At 41.7% G+C, this 21,444-nt stretch overlaps 1 protein-coding gene across 2 annotated transcripts in view; it reads left to right on the top strand.

The window, feature by feature from the left end:
- The window catches only part of Ttn (titin), a 278,254-nt gene that overhangs the window by 70,973 nt on the left and 185,837 nt on the right, over positions 1-21,444 (top strand). For both annotated transcript variants that reach the window (XM_017794905.1, XM_017794904.1), the window contains 39 exons: positions 1,269-1,832; positions 2,340-2,621; positions 2,721-2,999; positions 3,429-3,707; positions 3,805-4,083; positions 4,184-4,471; positions 4,587-4,865; positions 4,956-5,237; positions 5,330-5,608; positions 5,729-6,007; positions 6,110-6,388; positions 6,581-6,868; positions 6,991-7,269; positions 7,413-7,694; positions 7,792-8,070; positions 8,186-8,464; positions 8,576-8,854; positions 8,958-9,245; positions 9,491-9,769; positions 9,958-10,239; positions 11,638-11,916; positions 12,034-12,315; positions 13,287-13,565; positions 13,679-13,966; positions 14,110-14,388; positions 14,482-14,760; positions 14,865-15,143; positions 15,261-15,548; positions 15,829-16,116; positions 17,136-17,417; positions 17,712-17,990; positions 18,110-18,391; positions 18,537-18,815; positions 18,914-19,201; positions 19,357-19,635; positions 19,729-20,007; positions 20,104-20,382; positions 20,523-20,810; positions 20,959-21,246. In XM_017794905.1, coding sequence (XP_017650394.1) covers positions 1,269-1,832; positions 2,340-2,621; positions 2,721-2,999; positions 3,429-3,707; positions 3,805-4,083; positions 4,184-4,471; positions 4,587-4,865; positions 4,956-5,237; positions 5,330-5,608; positions 5,729-6,007; positions 6,110-6,388; positions 6,581-6,868; positions 6,991-7,269; positions 7,413-7,694; positions 7,792-8,070; positions 8,186-8,464; positions 8,576-8,854; positions 8,958-9,245; positions 9,491-9,769; positions 9,958-10,239; positions 11,638-11,916; positions 12,034-12,315; positions 13,287-13,565; positions 13,679-13,966; positions 14,110-14,388; positions 14,482-14,760; positions 14,865-15,143; positions 15,261-15,548; positions 15,829-16,116; positions 17,136-17,417; positions 17,712-17,990; positions 18,110-18,391; positions 18,537-18,815; positions 18,914-19,201; positions 19,357-19,635; positions 19,729-20,007; positions 20,104-20,382; positions 20,523-20,810; positions 20,959-21,246 — 11,268 coding nt within the window. The remainder of the gene's footprint in view (positions 1-1,268; positions 1,833-2,339; positions 2,622-2,720; positions 3,000-3,428; positions 3,708-3,804; positions 4,084-4,183; positions 4,472-4,586; positions 4,866-4,955; positions 5,238-5,329; positions 5,609-5,728; positions 6,008-6,109; positions 6,389-6,580; positions 6,869-6,990; positions 7,270-7,412; positions 7,695-7,791; positions 8,071-8,185; positions 8,465-8,575; positions 8,855-8,957; positions 9,246-9,490; positions 9,770-9,957; positions 10,240-11,637; positions 11,917-12,033; positions 12,316-13,286; positions 13,566-13,678; positions 13,967-14,109; positions 14,389-14,481; positions 14,761-14,864; positions 15,144-15,260; positions 15,549-15,828; positions 16,117-17,135; positions 17,418-17,711; positions 17,991-18,109; positions 18,392-18,536; positions 18,816-18,913; positions 19,202-19,356; positions 19,636-19,728; positions 20,008-20,103; positions 20,383-20,522; positions 20,811-20,958; positions 21,247-21,444) is intronic.

Raw genomic sequence — 21,444 nt, 5'->3', positions numbered from 1 at the left:
TCTAGAATTTATTACTATTTTTAAAATAAGGGCATCTACACAAATAATCTGTTCTAAATTTCTTGATTGACACTTAGGGTGATTTTCAATGCATTAACACTCATCAAATACTTGAATTTCTTTATTAACCAAGAAAAGAAAAAAAAATAGTGGCTTTCTCCTTCCTCCTTCCCTCCCTCCCTCCCTCCCTTCCTTCTTCTTCCTTCCCAGAGAAAATGTGAGTATGACTGTCTTTTGAGGGGTAGCAGTGTCCTCAAGCCCAGCACTGATGGCAGGAGCTATCCCTGGCTTTGGGGACTGCCGGGGGCGGGGGGCCTGTCACTGGGTTGAGGGGACTGTCCCTGGATCTTTCTCAATGAGAATATCAACAGACAGAGGCAAAGGCAGCACGCTTCCTTGACAAATGAGGATTCTTTGCAGCTTTCTTTTCTCTGCAACTTCATTACAAAGAAGAAAATCTCTGAGTATAGAAACATCCACAGTGATCCAGCCAGGGTGGTTGTCACTCTGGAGCCAACATATCTTCATAAAGCCAAGATTGTGGCATTATTCTTAAAGACAGTTACAGATGTTTCTTTACTCAAATTAGGCCAGCTCAGTAATGGGACTGAATCAAAGTTTCAAATAGCAAGAGCACAGGACAAGGAGGAGGACTTTGTTTTTTAATCAACAGGAGAGGTTTCTAAAACCTTGCTTCAAAACGGGAAGTAACTGCTATGAACTCTATGTACAGTTGTGAAGTCCCTAGGGGACACATTAAAAGTTAAGCTACTTAAGGGTTTCCTGGCATTTGCCACGAGGCTTAGAAAGACTTTTCTAAAGTTCTGTCACTCCTTCGGTCTCAGTACTTAATGTCCCTGTTCTTCGGCAGAGTCAAGTACACTTTCTTATCTTCCTTACATAGACTTATAATTTACAAAATTAAAGTATCATCTGAATTGCTTATCAAATAATCCCAAGTATTAGTCCACTGTTCTGATGGAAAGTTTTAGCAAAATTAAATGTTCCATAACATTTATTTAATAAATAAATAAATGTTCCATAAAGGAACATTTGTTCTTTCCTTTGCCAGAGACAAATGATGTCACATTGCTTCATAAAACACTTCTTTTCCTTTCACAAATCTTTTGGTCTTATTAATGTATTATGTTATTTTAAATAATGCCCACCTAAAGATATAATTCATCTTTTCTCTGACTTGAAATATGTAATTACAGCAAGAACTTCGAGGGAGACCATACATAACACTGAAAAACTTTCTTTTGCAGAGGCATATCCACCAACCTTTCTCTCCAGACCCAAGTCCCTTACGACTTTCGTGGGTAAGGCAGCCAAGTTCCTCTGCACAGTGTCAGGGACTCCTGTGATCGAGACCATTTGGCAGAAAGATGGTGCTGCCCTGTCGCCTTCACCTAACTGCAGGATCTCAGATGCAGACAACAAACACAGCTTAGAACTCTCAAATCTTACCATTCAGGACAGGGGTATTTACTCTTGTAAAGCTTCCAACAAATTTGGAGCAGACATCTGCCAAGCAGAGCTGACCGTCATTGACAAACCTCACTTCATTAAAGAGTTAGAGCCTGTGCAGTCAGCCATCAATAAGAAGATCCACCTAGAGTGCCAAGTGGATGAAGACAGGAAAGTGACAGTCACATGGAGCAAAGATGGCCAAAAACTGCCCCCGGGGAAAGATTACAAGATCTGTTTTGAGGATAAAATAGCATCACTTGAGATTCCCCTGGCCAAGCTAAAAGATTCTGGAACCTATTTATGTACAGCTTCCAATGAGGCTGGGAGCAGCTCCTCCTCAGCTACAGTAGCTGTCAGAGGTAAGAGCCCTAGGCAGTCACCTGCCACTCCCTTCTGTGAAAGGAAGCCTCAGAAGGAATCTTCTTAGCAGCGCCGTCCACCCTCTGCTAACAAACCTTTGGGTCCAGGGAGGTCCTGACACTGTTTGGTTGTGGTTTTGTTTTTTAATCTTCTTCAGAACTCACTTGCTTTGGTTCTTTTAAAATTATGTCTGTCATTAACAAATCTCACTTAATCTTACATTTTCTTAGAATTCCATGTGTAGGAAATTCTTGACCATCTTCTTTTGTAGAAGTTACTCTTTGAATAGATACAGCCTGTTTGCTGTTTTTATTTTTAATCATGAGATGGGGAAAATGGTTCAATACGACCAAAAGCACCGAATGTACCACAGCTTATGCAGAAGTTTCGTGAAGATGTTTTCTGTGTCGTTTGCAGTGTGTGTCAGCTTTTCTTCTGTGGACTGTATGCTTCAGATATCTCCATTTTCTTTTTTCTTTTTTCCCCTTTTTGTACACGTCCTGTAGAGCCACCATCCTTCCTGAAGAAGGTGGATCCCTCTTACTTAATGCTCCCAGGTGAATCAGCACGCCTCCATTGCAAGCTGAAAGGCTCACCTGTGATCCAGGTCACTTGGTTTAAAAATAACAAAGAACTTAGTGAAAGTAACACAATCCGAATGTCTTTTGTCAATTCTGAGGCTGTCCTTGATATTACCGATGTGAAAGTTGAAGACAGCGGGACCTACTCATGTGAAGCCACGAATGACGTGGGCAGCGACGGCTGCAGTACCGAAGTAGTGATCAAAGGTTTGTGTTCCCGAGTTACAGTGCCTTGTTTTTCTGAGAGAAGAGATCCTTTGTTTTCTTGTAACATACAATTTACCCAGTGCTTTCATGCTTTTCTAGAACCTCCTTCTTTCATCAAAACTCTTGAGCCTGCAGACATTGTGAGAGGAACAAACGCGCTACTTCAGTGTGAAATCGCGGGCACAGGACCCTTTGAAATTAGCTGGTTCAAAGATAAGAAGCAAATTCGAAGTAGTAAAAAATACAGGTTGTTTGTTCAGAAGTCCCTTGTGTCTCTGGAAATCTTTTCCTTCAATAGTGCAGATGTTGGCGATTACGAATGTGTTGTTGCTAATGAAGTTGGGAAGTGCGGCTGTGTCGCAACACACTTACTAAAAGGTTAGTGTGTGGAAAACCAGTATCTCTCTAATAAATTAGCCACATAGTTTTCTTAACCCATGGAAAGAAAGTTAGTACTTTCTCCTCTTCTTCTGGCCTTTAAAATTTGTTTTGTCTTAGTTTGACATGGGCCCGGAACTTTTACTCAATCTTTATGTTGATACCAGTAGTACCATTTATTTTCTGATAACTACAGGAAATTGCATAATAAGCCATTTCATCTGCTGATGAATATTTGTCTTCTGTGCCTTTGTCTCTTGAATGGAATTGTTAATTCTTCTTGAATTTTCTTTCTTCTTTCTAAAAAAGCAATGCTATGAAATAGTGGTATTGGACAAAAGATAAATGTAACCTAGATAAAACTCTTCGACAGAGATGGGACTGAGAGTGTGGGGAATTGATAAATGTGTGTTCTCTTTCTTTAACTAGAACCACCAACCTTTGTCAAGAAAGTAGATGATTTTACTGCCCTAGCAGGACAAACTGTTACCCTTCAAGCTGCTGTGAGAGGGTCAGAACCCATTTCTGTCACATGGATGAAAGGCCAAGAGGTCATTAAAGAAGACGGAAAAATCAAAATGAGCTTTTCCAATGGAGTTGCAGTCTTGACAATCCCTGATGTTCAGATTAGTTTTGGTGGTAAATACACATGCCTGGCTGAAAACGAAGCTGGGAGCCAAACATCTGTTGGGGAATTAACAGTTAAAGGTTCGTGTAGGAACAGTTTAACCTTGCATTGCCCTTTCCATTTAAAGTGAAGCCCTAATTCATAATTAGGAATCCTAACTATTTAATACCTTTATAGAACCTGCCAAAATCATTGAGCGAGCAGAACTGATCCAGGTGACAGCAGGGGACCCAGCCACGCTGGAATACACAGTCTCAGGCACCCCAGAACTCAAGCCCAAGTGGTACAAAGATGGGAGGCCCTTGGTTGCCAGCAAAAAGTACCGAATCAGCTTTAAAAATAATGTTGCCCAACTCAAATTTTATTCTGCTGAGCTGCATGATAGTGGCCAGTACACATTTGAGATTTCCAATGAAGTGGGCAGCAGTTCCTGTGAGACTACCTTTACTGTATTAGGTTAGTATTTATATTGCTTTAAAACCCAACAAAATAGGCCAAAAATAAATCACTGAGCACTCTCATGTTGATTTTATTTTCCTTCTTATGCTGTGAACAGATCGAGACATTGCTCCATTTTTTACCAAACCCTTGCGCAACATGGATAGTGTCCTTAGTGGTACCTGTAGGCTAGACTGCAAAATTGCCGGCTCCCTCCCCATGAGAGTGTCCTGGTTTAAGGATGGCAAAGAAATCGCTGCTTCTGACAGATACCGAATAGCATTTGTGGAAGGCACAGCCTCTTTGGAGATCAGCAGAGTAGACATGAGTGATGCAGGGAATTTCACCTGTCGTGCCACAAATTCTGTGGGAAGCAAAGACAGCAGCGGAGCCCTGATTGTACAAGGTTGGCTATGGACTTGACAGTCCATTTGTACCGTTCCTAGTGTTCAAATAAAGTCTTCTTCCATTAGAACCCACCATTTAACTACTTGAAATTCTGTCTTCTACCCCTTCTTCAGAACCACCCAGTTTTGTAATTAAGCCAGGATCCAGGGATGTTCTGCCCGGCTCAGCAGTCTGCCTGAAGAGTACTTTCCAAGGATCCACTCCTCTCACCATCAGATGGTTCAAGGGTGACAAAGAGCTGGTTTCTGGTGGAAGCTGCTATATTACCAAGGAGGCTTTAGAGAGTTCCCTGGAACTTTATGCAGTAAAAACCTCCGATTCAGGCACATACACATGCAAAGTCAGCAACGTGGCAGGAGGCGTGGAGTGCAGTGCAAACTTGTTTGTAAAAGGTTTGCATTCTTTTCTTGACATCTTTGTGCAACCTTTTATATGAATTCTTCCCTCTTTCTCACATCTCTTAATAACTTACTTCTTCACAGAACCTGCCACATTTGTTGAAAAGTTAGAGCCATCACAGCTGTTAAAGAAAGGAGATGCCACTCAGCTAGGCTGCAAAGTCACTGGTACCCCTCCAATTAAAATAACATGGTTTGTAAATGATAGAGAAATAAAGGAGAGCAACAAACACAAAATGTCTTTCGTGGAGTCCACTGCAGTTCTAAGGCTTACAGATGTTGCCATTGAAGACAGCGGTGAATATATGTGTGAAGCTCAAAACGAGGCCGGCAGCGATCACTGCACTAGCATTGTGGTAGTCAAAGGTTTGTGCTCACTTTGTCCTCATGTGACCCAGGTTTTGGCCCATAGCATGGATCCTTTGTCCATTAACGCAAGTCATTCTCTTGTACTATAGAGTCACCTTATTTTACCAAGGAATTCAAGCCCATTGAAGTGTTAAAGGAGTATGATGTCATGCTGCTGGCTGAGGTGGCGGGAACGCCACCCTTTGACATCACTTGGTTCAAAGACAACACAATCCTGAGAAGTGGTAGAAAATATAAAACCTTCATTCAGGATCAGCTGGTTAGCTTGCAGATCCTCAAGTTTGTAGCTGCAGATGCTGGTGAATACCAGTGTCGAGTGACCAACGAGGTGGGCAGCAGCACTTGCAGTGCCAGGGTGACTTTAAGAGGTCAGTATTGGTTCACTTGGTGATTGGGCTCGTCTACACAAAACAAGTCTTAATTTTTTAAAAAATCCAGTTTTACAGTAGAGCTGGTATTGATTGAAAGTTCATTCATTCTTCTATTAGAACCTCCATCTTTTGTAAAGAAGATTGAGAGTACCAGCTCCCTCTGTGGAGGCACAGCCGCATTCCAGGCCACCCTGAAAGGCTCCTTGCCAATCACAGTGACTTGGTTAAGAGACAATGATGAGATCACTGAAGATGACAATATCAGAATGACTTTTGAGAACAACGTGGCCAGTCTGTATCTCAGTGGTATTGAAGTCAAGCACGATGGCAAATATGTCTGCCAGGCTAAAAATGATGCAGGAATACAAAGGTGTTCTGCATTACTGTCAGTCAAAGGTTGGTTATGAAAGGCTGCCTTGGGTTGGAGGAAGAAATACAGATAGAGGCCTTTTCAGCAGAGCAGTTCACAGCCCACATGTATCCCTTTGTTTTCCACAGAACCTGCAACCATCACCGAGGAGGCTGTGTCCATAGATGTCACCCAAGGAGACCCAGCCACTTTGCAAGTTAAATTTTCAGGGACTAAGGAGATTATAGCCAAATGGTTTAAAGACGGCCAAGAATTGACCCTGGGTCCAAAATACAAAATCAGTGTCACTGACACAGTCTCAATACTGAAGATTATTTCTACAGAAAAGAAAGATAGTGGAGAATATACTTTCGAGGTCCAAAATGACGTTGGGAGAAGCAGCTGCAAAGCTAGCATTAATGTGTTAGGTTGGTATTGCTTTTCCATAGAGAGGCACCGGCTGCCAGGGCTGAGGGTGTAGCTCACTGGTAGAGTACTTATCTAGCATGTGCAAGGTACTCAGTTCAATCCCTAGCACCACAGGGGTAGAGGGTCAGGGGAGACAAAATGAAAATAGATAGATTAACCTTTTTTTCTTGCCTTTTTTTTTTTTTGGATAGATCTTATTATACCTCCTTCATTCACCAAAAAGCTGAAGAAAATGGACAGCATTAAAGGGTCTTTTATTGACTTAGAATGCATAGTGGCTGGATCACATCCCATAAGCATTCAGTGGTTCAAAGATGACCAAGAAATTACAGCTAGTGACAAGTACAAATTCTCTTTTCATGACAATACCGCCTTCTTAGAGATCAGCCAGCTGCAAGGCACAGACAGTGGCACTTACACTTGTTCTGCCACCAACAAGGCAGGCCACAACCAGTGCAGTGGTCATCTGACAGTCAAAGGTTGGCAATTTTTAGCTTCACCTCTCAAAAGTCATTGACTTACGTTTCTTAATCCTTCCTTCCTTTGCTGGGTTCTAAACCAAATCTTCCTTTCTCTTCTGTTTCTTGTTCTTCCACCCCAGAACCCCCTTACTTCATGGAAAAGCCACAGTCACAAGATGTCAATCCCAGCACCAGGGTTCAGTTAAAGGCCCTTGTGGGTGGCACCGTGCCCATGGCAATAAAGTGGTTTAAAGATAACAAAGAGCTGCACTCTGGGGCTGCTCGCTCAGTTTGGAAGGATGACACCTCCACAGTTCTAGAGCTCTTTTCAGCCAAAGCTGCTGACTCTGGGACCTACATTTGCCAGCTGAGCAATGATGTTGGCACCGCGACCAGTAAAGTCACCCTCTTTGTAAAAGGTCTGACTCTACATCTCCTTTTGTCCCTTGCTTGCCTAGATTTTCCTGGGGGAGAGAAGAGGCTTATTAAGAAAACAATTTTGTTCATTGGACTTTGTTTTCAAAACTGTTCAGCATGACACCCTTCTTTTCCCCATCTTTAGAGCCTCCTCAATTCATTAAGAAGCCCAGTCCGGTCTTAGTGCTGAGGAACGGACAGTCAACCACATTTGAATGCCAAGTAACAGGCACTCCTGAAATCAGAGTTTCTTGGTATCTGGATGGGAATGAAATTACAGATCTTGGGAAATATGGCATTTCTTTTGAGGATGGTTTAGCCACTTTCCAGATTTCTAATGCCAGGGTGGAAAATAGCGGGACTTATGTCTGTGAAGCTCGAAATGATGCAGGCACTGCGAGCTGCAGCATTGAACTGAAAGTAAAAGGTTCGTTACAGAATCTGCTTTGCATTTTATCTGGACTGCCTGCTGGGTCTGGGGCTTCTCTTGAGTAAGCTATTCTGTCTTCCTTTTGGCCCTGTAGAACCTCCCATGTTTATCAGGGAGCTGGAGCCTGCAGAAGTGGTAAAAGACAGTGATGTGGAGCTGGAGTGTGAAGTTATGGGAACGTCTCCATTTGAAGTCACGTGGCTGAAGAATAACAAGGAAATTCGAAGTGGCAAAAAATATACAATGAGTGAAAAGATGTCAGTGTTTTACCTCCATATTACTAAATGTGACCCTTCAGATGTTGGTGAATATCAGTGCATTATAGCCAACGAAGGGGGCAGCTGCTCCTGCAGTGCTCGAGTTGCCCTGAAAGGTCAGTTACAGGCCAAGAGCCACTACCAAGTGAAGCTCTGAATGCTCTTTAATTCTATGTGGTAAATAGGAGTTCAAATGTGCCCCTCTTTAAACATTGTCTTATTTAATCACAGAACCACCATCATTCATCAAGAAGATAGACAATGTCACAACTGTCTTGAAGAGCTCTGCCACCTTTCAGAGCACGGTGGCAGGCTCACCCCCCATTTCTATAACCTGGCTAAAAGATGACCAGATTCTTGAAGAAAATGACAATGTCCATATTTCATTTGTGAACAATGTGGCTACGCTTCAAGTTCAGAGTGTGGATAATGGACACAGTGGGAGATACACATGCCAAGCCAGGAATGAGTCAGGAGTTGAGAGGTGTTATGCCTTCCTTTTAGTACAAGGTTGGTGAGCTACTCTCTTTCGGCAGTAGTCCACAGAGACAATTTCATAAGCTCATTTGAGTGCTATGAAATCACCAATCTAACTCATGCACATTTTCATTATTACCACAGAACCTGCTCAGATCATAGAGAAAGCTAAGTCAGTTGATGTTACCGAGAAAGACCCAGTCACCTTGGAGTGTGTCGTAGCTGGAACACCAGAACTCAAAGTAAAATGGCTTAAAGATGGGAAACAAATTGTACCCAGTAGATATTTTTCAATGAGTTTTGAAAACAATGTGGCCAGTTTCAGGATTCAGTCCGTAATGAAGCAAGACAGTGGTCAGTACACATTCAAGGTGGAAAATGACTTTGGAAGTAGCAGCTGCGACGCCTACCTGAGAGTGCTGGGTGTGTACCTTTGCCTCAGTCAGCCACCCTTACTTATAGCCTATACCTTGTAAATAATTAGCAACAGAGTAATGCATGTGTTTTTGCTGTTTGCATTGAACAGACCAAGATATTCCCCCATCATTCACTAAAAAATTAACCAAAATGGATAAAGTTCTGGGCTCTTCTATTCACATGGAGTGCAAAGTTTCTGGCTCACTTCCTATTAGTGCTCAGTGGTTTAAAGATGGGAAAGAAATATCTACAAGTGCAAAATACAGACTTGTATGTCACGAGAACACTGTGTCACTGGAAGTTAATAACCTGGAATTAGAAGACACTGCAAATTACACCTGCAAGGTGTCAAATGTAGCAGGTGATGATGCATGTAGCGGCATCTTAACTGTGAAAGGTCAGAACTGCTTTTTCTCTTCTTGATTCTTCTTTGCCGATGTTTTAAAAATGCATCACTCTTACCTTATATCCTTGGAGCTAAAATTCCTGATAATTCTGTTTCTTTAGATTCACGTTCATTGAGTTCAAGAAATATTTAATAATTATCTCTTTTCATGAGTTTTTTCTTATATGTCCATAAAATTATCTAAATAACTGGGCTACAAGAGATGTAACTAAATGTATCTCTCTTAAAACCTGTAGAACCACCAAGCTTCCTAGTGAAACCTGAGCGACAGCAAGCCATACCTGATTCTACAGTGGAATTCAAGGCTGTCCTGAAAGGAACACCACCATTTAAAATAAAATGGCTTAAGGATGATGTGGAACTTGCCTCAGGACCTAAATGTTTCATTGGCTTGGAAGGGTCAACCAGCTTCTTAAACCTCTACTCAGTGGATGCTTCCAAGACTGGGCAATACACTTGTCAAGTTACCAATGATGTTGGTAGCGACTCTTGCACTACAATGTTGCTTGTAACAGGTGTGCAATTGGTCTTATGTTTCTGTCTGACTTCTGTTTTTCTGTACTGTGTTACAATGCAGCTCACTAACACGGTAGACTGTATTTCCCAGACCTTGATCATATTTCTCTCTTTCTCACACACTACCTAACTGAACTTTTGTTATTATTTCTGTTCCTTCATAATCTCCTTTTCCTTGACTCTCTAGAACCACCAAAGTTTGTAAAGAAATTAGAAGCATCCAAAATAGTAAAAGCAGGTGACTCCACACGATTGGAATGCAAGATAACCGGGTCTCCAGAAATCCGAATTGTGTGGTACAGAAATGAACATGAGATCTCCACCAGTGACAAATACCGCATGACTTTCATTGACTCTGTGGCCGTCATCCAGATGAACAGTCTCGGAACTGAGGACAGTGGAGATTTCATCTGTGAGGCTCAGAATCCTGCTGGCAGTACCAGCTGCAGTACCAAGGTTATAGTAAAAGGTAGCCATCTCCTTCTGATGTTCCTCATTACCTGAAACTCACCTTCTTCTCCCCTGGGTGAAGCTTCCTAATCTTTATTGCACTCTCTTAGTTTCTGTCTCAGATGCTAGAATGGTCCCCTAACATAAAATCATTTCCCCCTTTTGGATATTATTTCTTCTGAAGCTTTGCCTACATTCAGGTGGTCATTTTGAGATATTTTCCCTATAATTTCAATTTTATAATTCTGATTACCTCAACACACTGGTAAAACACCAATGTGATATTTCAAAAACACATATACAAAACTAAATGAGAATTTTTAAAATTAATCTTTTGCCTGGGGCTGCAGAGATGGCTCAGTGCTTAAGAACACTGGTGGTTCTTGCAGAAGACCCGGGTTCAAATCCCACCACCCACATGGCAACTAACAACTGTCTGTAACTCCAGTCCCAGGGGATCTGACAGCCTCTTCTGACCTCCACTGGCATTGCACGACACGGGTGCACTTACCTACATGCAGATAACGCACGCATACACATAAAATAAAAAATAAATAATAAATAATAAAATATTAAAAAATTAGTCTTTTGCCTTTGATCAACTTACAAATACACCAGTATCCTCAGAATAGTGTATATCATAGTAATGCAGTATGCACACAGTATAGATGTTCATACTGCATTTTTAAAAGGGCAATAATAATTTTCCTCTTTCTCAAGAATCAATTCCTGTCTTTAAAAACATGGCTATAAGCTGGGTGTGGTGGTACACGCCTGTAGTCCCAGCACTTGGGAGGCAGAGGCAGGCGTATCTCTGTGAGCTCAAGGCCAGCCTGGTCTATGCAGTAAGTTCCAGGACAGCTGGGGCTACAGGGAGACCCTGCCTCAAAAAGAAAAAAAAAAAAAAAAAAGTGACTATACTGTGGTTCAAGTAGTAGCAGGACTTTTTACTGCTGTATCCCAGCATGCTTTGTCACAAAGCTCAAGTTCATCATGTAAGGCAAATTGCTACAATAACCATTCATGAAATGGAAGGCTCAGACAGGAGCTAGTGTGGTGATTTCCAGGTGTTTCTGTTCTAAAACATAAGTGAAAAATTTTTTTACTCTGAAGGCAGAATACCACACCTCATAAAATTCGTATTTGTTAACATACTTGTTCATTTATAAGTCTGTATCAATCTTTGCAGTCCAGGATAAATCAGCAATAAATTCAACTGTGACATCTAGGATGCACCTCGGTTCTCCATTCATCTTGTTGATTATATTATAGAGGTTAATAAGTGATAGTGCTGCATTCTACCTACCCAGGAGAATGTTTTAAGCTTTTCTTCTGATTTAAAAACAAATGAACAAACACTTTTTCTCTTGAGGAGATCAAATAGTTCAATTCACAAGACATTCTTGTTTTTTTACAGAACCACCTGTTTTTAGCAGCTTCCCTCCTGTAATAGAAACCCTTAAAAATACTGAAGTTAGTCTTGAATGTGAGCTTTCGGGAACACCGCCGTTTGAGGTGGTATGGTTCAAAGACAAGCGGCAACTCCGAAGCAGCAAGAAATACAAGATTGCATCTAAAAACTTCCATGCAAGTATTCACATTCTCAGTGTGGATTCTACAGATATTGGTGAATACCACTGCAAAGCACAGAATGAAGTGGGCAGTGATACCTGCATCTGTGTCATAAAATTAAAAGGTAAGCAGATTTTCTGCACAAGGCAGCGACAGAGCATGCGCGAAATGCTCAGCTTTTTCTCTCTTCCATTACTTGGAAAGCCTTTTCAGCACTCTCCATCCATCTTTTCCTGTTCAGAACCACCAAAATTCATTTCCAAACTGAGCAGCCTCACTGTGGTAGCTGGCGAGCCAGCTGAGCTTCAAGCATCCATCGAAGGAGCCCAGCCCATTTCTGTCCAGTGGCTTAAGGAGAAAGAAGAAGTGATTAGAGAGAGTGAGAACATTCGAATTTCATTCGTGGACAACGTGGCCACTCTGCAGTTTGCGAAAGCAGAGCCAGCTAATGCTGGGAAATACATCTGTCAAGTCAAAAACGATGGTGGAGTGAGGGAGAGCATGGCCACGTTGACTGTCTTAGGTTAGTACAGTCGGGATAGAACCTGGGGGAAAATACTGCAGTGATTTACATGCAGGGTCTTTTAGTTCTGAATTTCTTCTGGAATTGTACTGAGCCTCGCCTATTTGGAAGGTTTAGTGGAAAGAGTTTTCAAACACTCTGTTCTGTACCTGTGATTCTAACAAAAATGAGCCACCTGCTTTATTGTGTGTGCTGATTTTCTTCAAGGATAGCAAATATAATCTTGACTATCTTTTGTTTCAACATGAAACTTCTGGGAACCCCTCTACTTCTACTGAACATTGTGTTTACAGTGTACTAGTGGTCAAGTTGAGAAGAACTCCAAAGATCAACATGTAAAAGAAAGAGTTGCACTTCTGTTGTGCATATTAAATTTCAATTTGTTGATAACAGTGAAAGTAATAACAACTTTCAAGATATTTTCATTAGCATCTTAACACAGAGCAAAAATACCAAGTAATTCATTATAACAGATACTCTCTACTCTAAAAAGGGTCAAGTGCAAAAGAAAACACATTGTCTGAGGTCAAGAGGAAGGCTCAGCCTATAAAGGTGCCTGATGCCAAGCCTGACACCTGAGTTAGATGCCCACAGGATTCACACTGTAGAAGGAGAGAACGGCTCCCATGCATTGTCCTCCGACCCTCACACATGTGCCATGACATATGAAAACCCACCCCAACTCCCATAGCCCACCCCACCAGGCACTCACTAAATAAATAAATAACATGCAAAATTAAAAGTTACATTGTCTGATATACATTGCCTAAATTGTTTTGGAGTTGTCTAATGCCCAAACATGTTTTTAATAACTTCAAATAATTTTATGAATGCCCATAAATACGGAATCACAATTTAAAGCCAAGACAGAAAACAATATAACCATCTCATTAGGGAAAATAGTATATTTGATAAGAGAGATACAGGGAAAATCCCAGACTTTCACAGATGAATATCACGTTTTATTTCAGAACCTGCCGTCATCATAGAGAAGGCAGGATCCCTGACTGTGACTGTCGGAGAAACCTGTACCCTGGAGTGTAAGGTGGCTGGCACTCCGGAGCTCTCAGTTGAATGGTACAAGGATGGGAAGCTGCTGACCAGTAGCCAAAAACACAAATTTAGCTTCTACAACAAAATATCTTCCTTAAAGATTCTTTCTGTTGAGAGGCAAGATGCAGGCACATACACGTTCCAGGTTCAAAACAATGTTGGGAAGAGCAGCTGCACAGCTGTGGTTGATGTATCAGGTTAGTCCTGGCATTTCCTTCTGCTTACATATGAAAATTCTTTTTATGAATTTTCCTTCTTTTATCTCTTGTTCTTTCAAGTCACCATGAGTCATTTGCCTTTCCTCATGCAGACCGAATGGTCCCTCCCTCTTTCACAAGAAGACTGAAAGATGCTGGTGGAGTCCTGGGTACTTCCTGCATCTTAGAATGTAAAGTAGCTGGATCATCACCTATTTCTGTTGCCTGGTTTCATGAGAAGACTAAGATTGTCACTGGAGCAAAGTACCAAACGACATTTTCAGATAATGTCTGCACATTGCAGTTGAATTCTCTGGACTCCTCAGATATGGGCAATTACACATGTGTGGCTGCGAATGTCGCTGGGTCTGACGAATGTCGTGCAAGGTTGACTGTACAAGGTCAGTATTACAGTCAGCTTTGTAGGGAAGGTGTTAAAATTTTCTCTGTGGCATATATTCAGAAAGCGCTCTTATTTTTTATTCAAAATTTAAATGAAGTTCAAACTTACAGGATCTTTTGACTGTCTTCTATGTCTACATAGAACCACCCTCTTTTGTGAAAGAACCAGAACCTTTGGAAGTACTTCCAGGCAAAAATGTAACCTTCACAAGTGTTATCAGAGGAAGCCCTCCATTCAAGGTTGGCTGGTTTAGAGGTGCCAGAGAACTGGTTAAAGGAGACAGGTGTAACATCTATTTTGAAGACACTGTGGCAGAACTGGAATTATTTAATATTGATATATCTCAGACTGGGGAATATACCTGTGTGGTTTCTAACGATGCTGGCCAAACATCCTGCACTACACGTCTCTTTGTGAAAGGTTTGCCAAGCACATTCATATTTCTTATTTTCTGCATACCAGCATCTTTGTGGTTTTACAATGGGTCTAACTGCTATGCTTGTCTCTTGCCAGAACCAGCCACATTTGTAAAGAAATTAAGTGATCACTCTGTAGAACCAGGGAAGTCCATAATTCTGGAGGGCACTTATACTGGAACACTTCCAATTTCTGTCACCTGGAAAAAAGATGGTGTTGACATAACTCCATCAGAAAGATGCAACATAGTCACCACAGAGAAAACTTGCATCCTGGAAATTCTAAATAGCACAAAAAGGGATGCAGGGCACTACTCCTGTGAGATTGAAAATGAGGCTGGAAGGGATGCGTGTGACGCTCTGGTATCTACATTAGGTGTGTTACCTTACTCTCTCTTGTTCTGTATTTATCTAATATGCAATATGGTTCCTTTGGTCTTCTGTAGTTCAATTTGCTGATTGTGAGCCTTTCTTCTTTAGAACCTCCTTATTTTGTTATGGAACTGGAACCTCTGGAGGCATCAGTTGGAGATTCAGTTTCTTTACAGTGCCAAGTTGCTGGGACACCAGAAATTACAGTGTCTTGGTTCAAAGGAGACACCAAGTTACGGTCAACCCCTGAATTCAGGACCTACTTTACAAACAATGTGGCCACACTCGTCTTTAATAAAGTGAGCATCAATGACAGTGGAGAATACACCTGTATAGCAGAAAACAGTATAGGGACTGCTTCTTCTAAGACTCTCTTCAGAATTCAAGGTGAGGGCGTTGTTTCGGACATTAAGAAGGTTCTTCTTTTCCTTGTTTTAACTCATCTTTGTGGGAATTTTCCCATTTGATCTACCAAAGCCTCAAGTATGACTTCTCTTCTTACAGAGCGCCAACTCCCACCTTCTTTTGCAAGACAATTAAAAGACATCGAACAAACTGTTGGGCTACCAGTTACACTCACCTGTCGACTCAATGGCTCTGCACCCATCCAAGTGTGCTGGTACAGAGATGGGGTACTTTTAAGAGATGATGAAAATCTACAGACATCGTTTATGGATAATGTGGCAACTTTAAAAATTTTGCAAACTGACTTGAGTCACTCTGGCCAGTATTCTTGCTCAGCCTCCAATCCACTGGGAACAGCATCTTCTAGTGCTAGACTGACAGCCAGAGGTTTGTTCCCATGCCAATCTTTCTCATTTTGTTTCCTTGTTTGTTATTTGAGACAGGGTCTCCCTGTAGCTCCAGCTAGCCTAGAAATGTATACCAGGCTGGCCTTAAACTCATAGAGACCTGCCTGCCTCTGCCTCCCCAAGTGCTTGGATTAAAAGCATGCACCACCACACCTGGCTAATCTTTCTCTTTTTAAACCACGATTTATTTCATTATAAAGACAAAAATAACTGACAGTCAAAAAAAAAAGTGCACATTGCCTTTTCTTCTCATCTTCCAGAACCTAAGAAATCTCCCTTCTTTGACATCAAGCCAGTATCAATAGATGTTATTGCTGGAGAAAGTGCAGATTTTGAGTGTCATGTTACTGGTGCTCAACCAATGCGAATCACTTGGTCAAAAGATAACAAAGAGATCCGTCCTGGAGGAAACTATACGATCACGTGCGTGGGCAACACCCCCCACCTGAGAATCCTTAAAGTGGGCAAAGGAGACTCTGGCCAATACACTTGTCAAGCAACTAATGACGTTGGCAAAGATATGTGCTCTGCTCAACTCAGTGTAAAAGGTATCATTGCAAAGCATTTACAAGATTTGTTCTTTAATATGCTTGCATTACTGTCTTCTAAAAGTATCTTTAAAAATTGTTTAAGGCTGTAGCTGTAGCTCAGGGGTAGAGTGCTTGTCTTTCATGCATGAGGCCCTGGGTTCAATATGCAGCACTGCCAAAAAAGAAAAGGAATTTTTTTTTTGAGATAACATTTTACTCTGTAGTCCATGCTGGAACTCAGAACAATCCCCCATCTCAGCATCCTGAGTGCTAGGATTACAAATGTGAGATACCTGCAATGTGAGACACACCTGTGAGACACAAGCAGCAGTCTTTAGTTTTTAAATGTTTTGGTTAAACTAACGATCATGTTAGAGTTTATACATAAGTGCTGGGGACAACAATAACTGAAAGTTTTGTCTTCTCTGTATAGTGTTTCTTAAGCTGGTATATAATTTCACTGAGCTTTGATAAATGAAGTTTCAGCTATTCATTCTCCCTTTTCATCCTTTCTTGCTATATGACATTCTGTTTTATCATCACCAAATTTCCATCAAACACGTGTAATTCTAGTAACTCTTTTAGCTTACATATTCATACTGTAACATATCAACTAAATTCTCTCTTAAATATTTTAACTACTTAATATAAAAAGATAATTTATTTTACTGTGGAATTATTAGAAAATATATTCTCAAAGATTAATTTTTATTTTAGACACAGAGTGTTTGCCTACATGTATGTATGTGCACCATTTGCATGGCTGGTGCCCACAGAGGCTAGAAGAAGGCATCAGATCCCCTGGAACTAGAGTTACAGATAGTTGTTAGCTGCTGCCATGTGGGTCCTGGGACCTGAACCCAGGTTTTCTGAAAGAGTAATAAGTGCTTTTAACCTCTGCACCATCTCTCCAGCCCCAGAAAATATCTCCTTAATAATAAACCTGTTTAAATATGATATTTGAGATCCTCAACTATAAAGACAAATTATTTTAACATATAGCTATCCCTTACTGACCTTTTCTTTTGGTTTAATAGAACCTCCAAAGTTTGTTAAGAAATTAGAAGCTTCAAAAGTTGCAAAGCAGGGAGAATCCATCCAACTGGAATGTAAAATAAGTGGATCCCCTGAAATCAAAGTCATGTGGTTCCGGAATGACAGCGAACTTCACGAAAGCTGGAAATACAATATGTCATTCCTTAATTCTGTGGCGCTGCTTACTATCAATGAAGCCAGTGCTGAAGACAGTGGAGACTACATCTGTGAAGCTCACAATGGGGTTGGTGATGCCAGCTGCAGCACTGCCCTGACGGTTAAAGGTTAGACCCCCTCTTCTGCTTCCTTCCTTCTCTCTGACCCAATTCCTTGTCTCCAATATCACATGATCTAAAATTAAAGGGCTACTTCAATTTATTTTCTTGCAACTCTTAAACAACTTTTTGTGAATTGTCACATCTTTGTCAGGGCGTGTTGTCCTTTGGTCATAATTTATAATGATCTTTCATTCATTGGAAATATTCATAGATTCTAGAAACTAGAAATGTGGACTCTAGGATTGTTTTTCTCTTTGACAAGCAGTTGTTCTCATTGTTCATGCTCTTTTCTTCTGGCAGCACCTCCTGTTTTTACCCAGAAGCCTCCTCCAGTAGGAGCCCTGAAAGGTTCTGACGTGATCCTCCAATGTGAAATTTCTGGAACTCCTCCATTTGAAGTAGTGTGGGTTAAAGACCGAAAGCAAGTTAGAAGCAGCAAGAAATTTAAAATCACTTCGAAAAATTTTGACACAAGTCTTCATATCCTTAATCTTGAAGCCTCTGATGTAGGGGAATATCATTGCAAAGCCACTAATGAGGTGGGAAGTGACACATGTGTTTGCACTGTCAAGTTCAAAGGTTTGTATATGTCGATGCAAATATATGTGCTTCTTCCTTTATCTATTCTTGCTTGACTAATAATTTACATGGCTGTGAGTCTGGCTTGTTTCCCTTTAAACATGAATTTCTTTCATCAGAACCTCCACGATTTGTGAAAAAGCTAACTGACACGGCGACTCTTATTGGGGAGGCTGTGGAGTTTCAAGCTGTGGTGGAAGGCTTCCAGCCAATTTCTGTGGTCTGGCTGAAAGATAAAGGTGACGTCATCCGAGAGAGTGAGAACATTAGGATTTCCTTCATCGATAACATTGCCACTCTCCAACTGGCGAGTCCAGAAGCATCAAGTTCTGGGAAATATGTGTGCCAAATCAAAAACGATGCTGGAATGAGGGAATGTTCAGCAGTCTTGACCATCCTAGGTTAGTAGCAAAGTACAGCTTCCATAAGCAAAGTGAACTGGCCAGTAATTGTTTCCTGAAGATGTAACCTTTACCCAGCAATATACTGACCGCCCTCTGTTTGAAAGTTAAATTTGTTCTCAATACAATCTACTGCTTCTTTTAGAACCAGCCAGAATCACAGAGAAACCAGAACCCATGACTATCACAACTGGAAATCCTTTTGCACTGGAGTGTGTAGTGGCTGGAACACCAGAACTTTCGGCCAAGTGGTTCAAAGACGGACGAGAACTATCTTCAGACAAAAGACATCACATTACATTTGTCAAAAATCTGGCTTCCCTTAAAATCCCCTCTGCAGAAATGAGTGACAAGGGCTTATATAGCTTTGAAGTGAAGAACAGCGTCGGCAAGAGCAGCTGCACTGTCTCTGTCCATGTTTCCGGTGAGTAGGGTGCAGCCTTGATGAAGACACCAGCTCTCTGACGGGGAGGGGGTGGGATCAACCTTCTCTTTAAATGGAAATTCTCCTTCTCTTCATAGATCGCATCGTCCCTCCTTCCTTCATCCGCAAACTCAAAGACACAAATGTCAGCCTTGGGGCCTCCGTTGTTTTGGAGTGCCGTGTGTCCGGCTCAGCCCCGATTTCAGTTGGCTGGTTTCAGGATGGAAATGAGATCATTAGTAGTCCCAAATGTCAGCTCAGCTTTTCAGAAAATGTCTGTACCTTGAGTCTAAACTTACTGGAGCCCTCTGACACTGGCATTTATACCTGTGTGGCTGCCAACGTAGCAGGCCAGGATGAAAGCTCTGCAGTTCTAACTGTCCAAGGTCAGTGTACAGGACACCACTGCTTCTCTCTCCACTGCCTGGCCTGGAATGCCTTTGTCTTCATTTTTCCTCTTAGTTCCCTTTCCTTTTAACTAGCAATTACGTCTCACGTGGATTTGTTTTCGTTTTCATCTCCCTTTACCTTGGATATCTAGAACCACCCTCTTTTGAACAAACTCCTGAGTCTGTGGAAGTTCTGCCTGGCATGAGCCTGACATTCACCAGTGTCATTAGAGGCACCCCTCCCTTCAAGGTCAAGTGGTTTAAGGGAAGCAGGGAACTGGTGTCGGGAGAGGCATGCAACATCTCCCTGGAAGACTTCATCACAGAGCTGGAGCTGTTCGAGGTGGAGCCACTGCAGAGTGGAGATTACTCGTGCCTGGTGACCAATGATGCTGGCAGCGCCTCTTGCACCACACATCTCTTTGTGAAAGGTTTGCTCTTTCCTCCAGTTCCTGGGTCTTTTTAAAGTTCTTCTAAGGCTTCATTTGAAGGTATAACTTTACACTGATATTTTCTCCTTATAGAACCAGCCACTTTTGTGAAAAGATTAGCTGATTCTAGTGTTGAGACAGGAAGTCCCATCATTCTAGAGGCCACTTACACCGGCACACCTCCCATCTCAGTGAGTTGGATGAAGAACGAATATCTTCTTTCACAGTCTCCCAACTGCAGCATTACCACCACAGAAAAATCTACCATCTTGGAAATTCTTGACAGCACAGTAGAAGACTATGCACAGTACACTTGCCTGATAGAAAATGAGGCTGGACAGGATATCTGTGAAGCTCTTGTGTCTGTCTTAGGTGTGTAGACAGTTGCCTCTTCTGATGATTGACTTTTCTTTCAAAATGTTATCTTTAGTTATCACAGCTGATTGCTTACCATTCTTTATACCTTAGAACCCCCTTACTTTATCGAACCTCTGGAGCATGTGGAAGCAGCCATTGGAGAACCCATAACTTTCCAATGTAAAGTGGATGGAACCCCTGAAATCAGAATTTCTTGGTATAAAGAACACACAAAGCTACGATCAGCTCCTGCATATAAAATGCAATTCAAAAATAATGTAGCCTCCTTAGTCATCAACAAGGTGGATCACAGTGATGTGGGGGAGTACACATGCAAGGCAGACAACATTGTGGGGGCAGTCGCTTCTTCAGCTGTACTCGTCATCAAAGGTGATGATGGCTTTGCTTGACAAGTCTTGCTATGTGTTGACAGTTTCATTTTCTTAAAAACATCAAACTTTTAATGGATAGAGATATACTGTAGGTGTTTTCTCTCTTGCAAATAAGGATTATCTGTAACTTCTTTACAGAACGCAAACTTCCGCCTTCCTTTGCAAGAAAACTGAAAGATGTTCATGAGACTCTTGGCTTCCCAGTTGCTTTTGAATGTCGTATCAATGGCTCAGAGCCTCTTCAAGTATCTTGGTACAAGGACGGGGCACTTTTAAAAGATGATTCTAATTTGCAGACATCTTTTGTTAATCATGTAGCAACTCTTCAGATTTTGCAAACTGATCAGAGCCATGTTGGTCAGTACAATTGCTCAGCATCCAATCCTCTTGGAACTGCTTCATCCAGTGCCAAGCTGACTCTCTCAGGTAAGTTGAGTAGCTCACCACACTGCCTTCCTCATGACAAAGCAACTTCCTTTCTTTGCGGCACCAAGGGACTAGTGCCATTTAGTTTCTGTTCCGTGTCTGGGAGCATGGACAATGACATCACCATGTTGGTCTTCATTCCTTTCAGAGCATGAAGTGCCTCCTTTCTTTGATCTAAAGCCTGTGTCTGTAGACCTCGCTCTTGGTGAAAGCGGTTCTTTTAAATGTCATGTCACTGGAACATCGCCAATCAAAATCACCTGGGCCAAAGATAACCGTGAGATTCGCCCTGGAGGCAACTACAAGATGACTCTGGTTGAAAATACTGCCACTCTGACTGTTCTCAAAGTAGCCAAAGGTGATGCTGGGCAGTATACGTGCTATGCGAGCAATGTTGCTGGAAAAGACTCTTGTTCTGCTCAGCTGGGCGTTCAAGGTACTCATTAGAGTGAAGCATCAAGATCTCTCTCACATTTTCAGTGTCTTAAAATGTAGGAGGGTGAAATGCCTGAAGACTGCATCTAAGACCATAGTTTAGTAATTAGAAATGATCAAATGGGGCCTGGGGCTATAATTCAATGGTAGAGTCCTTGCCGAGCATGTACTAGCTTCAGGGTTGGATCCCAAACACCAT

Source organism: Nannospalax galili, unplaced genomic scaffold (genome assembly GCF_000622305.1).
Source record: "Nannospalax galili isolate Female #2095 unplaced genomic scaffold, S.galili_v1.0 scaffold346, whole genome shotgun sequence".
Classification (NCBI taxonomy): domain Eukaryota; kingdom Metazoa; phylum Chordata; class Mammalia; order Rodentia; family Spalacidae; genus Nannospalax; species Nannospalax galili.
Note: the sequence above shows the minus strand (reverse complement) of the source record. Positions and strands in the feature narration are given on the sequence as shown.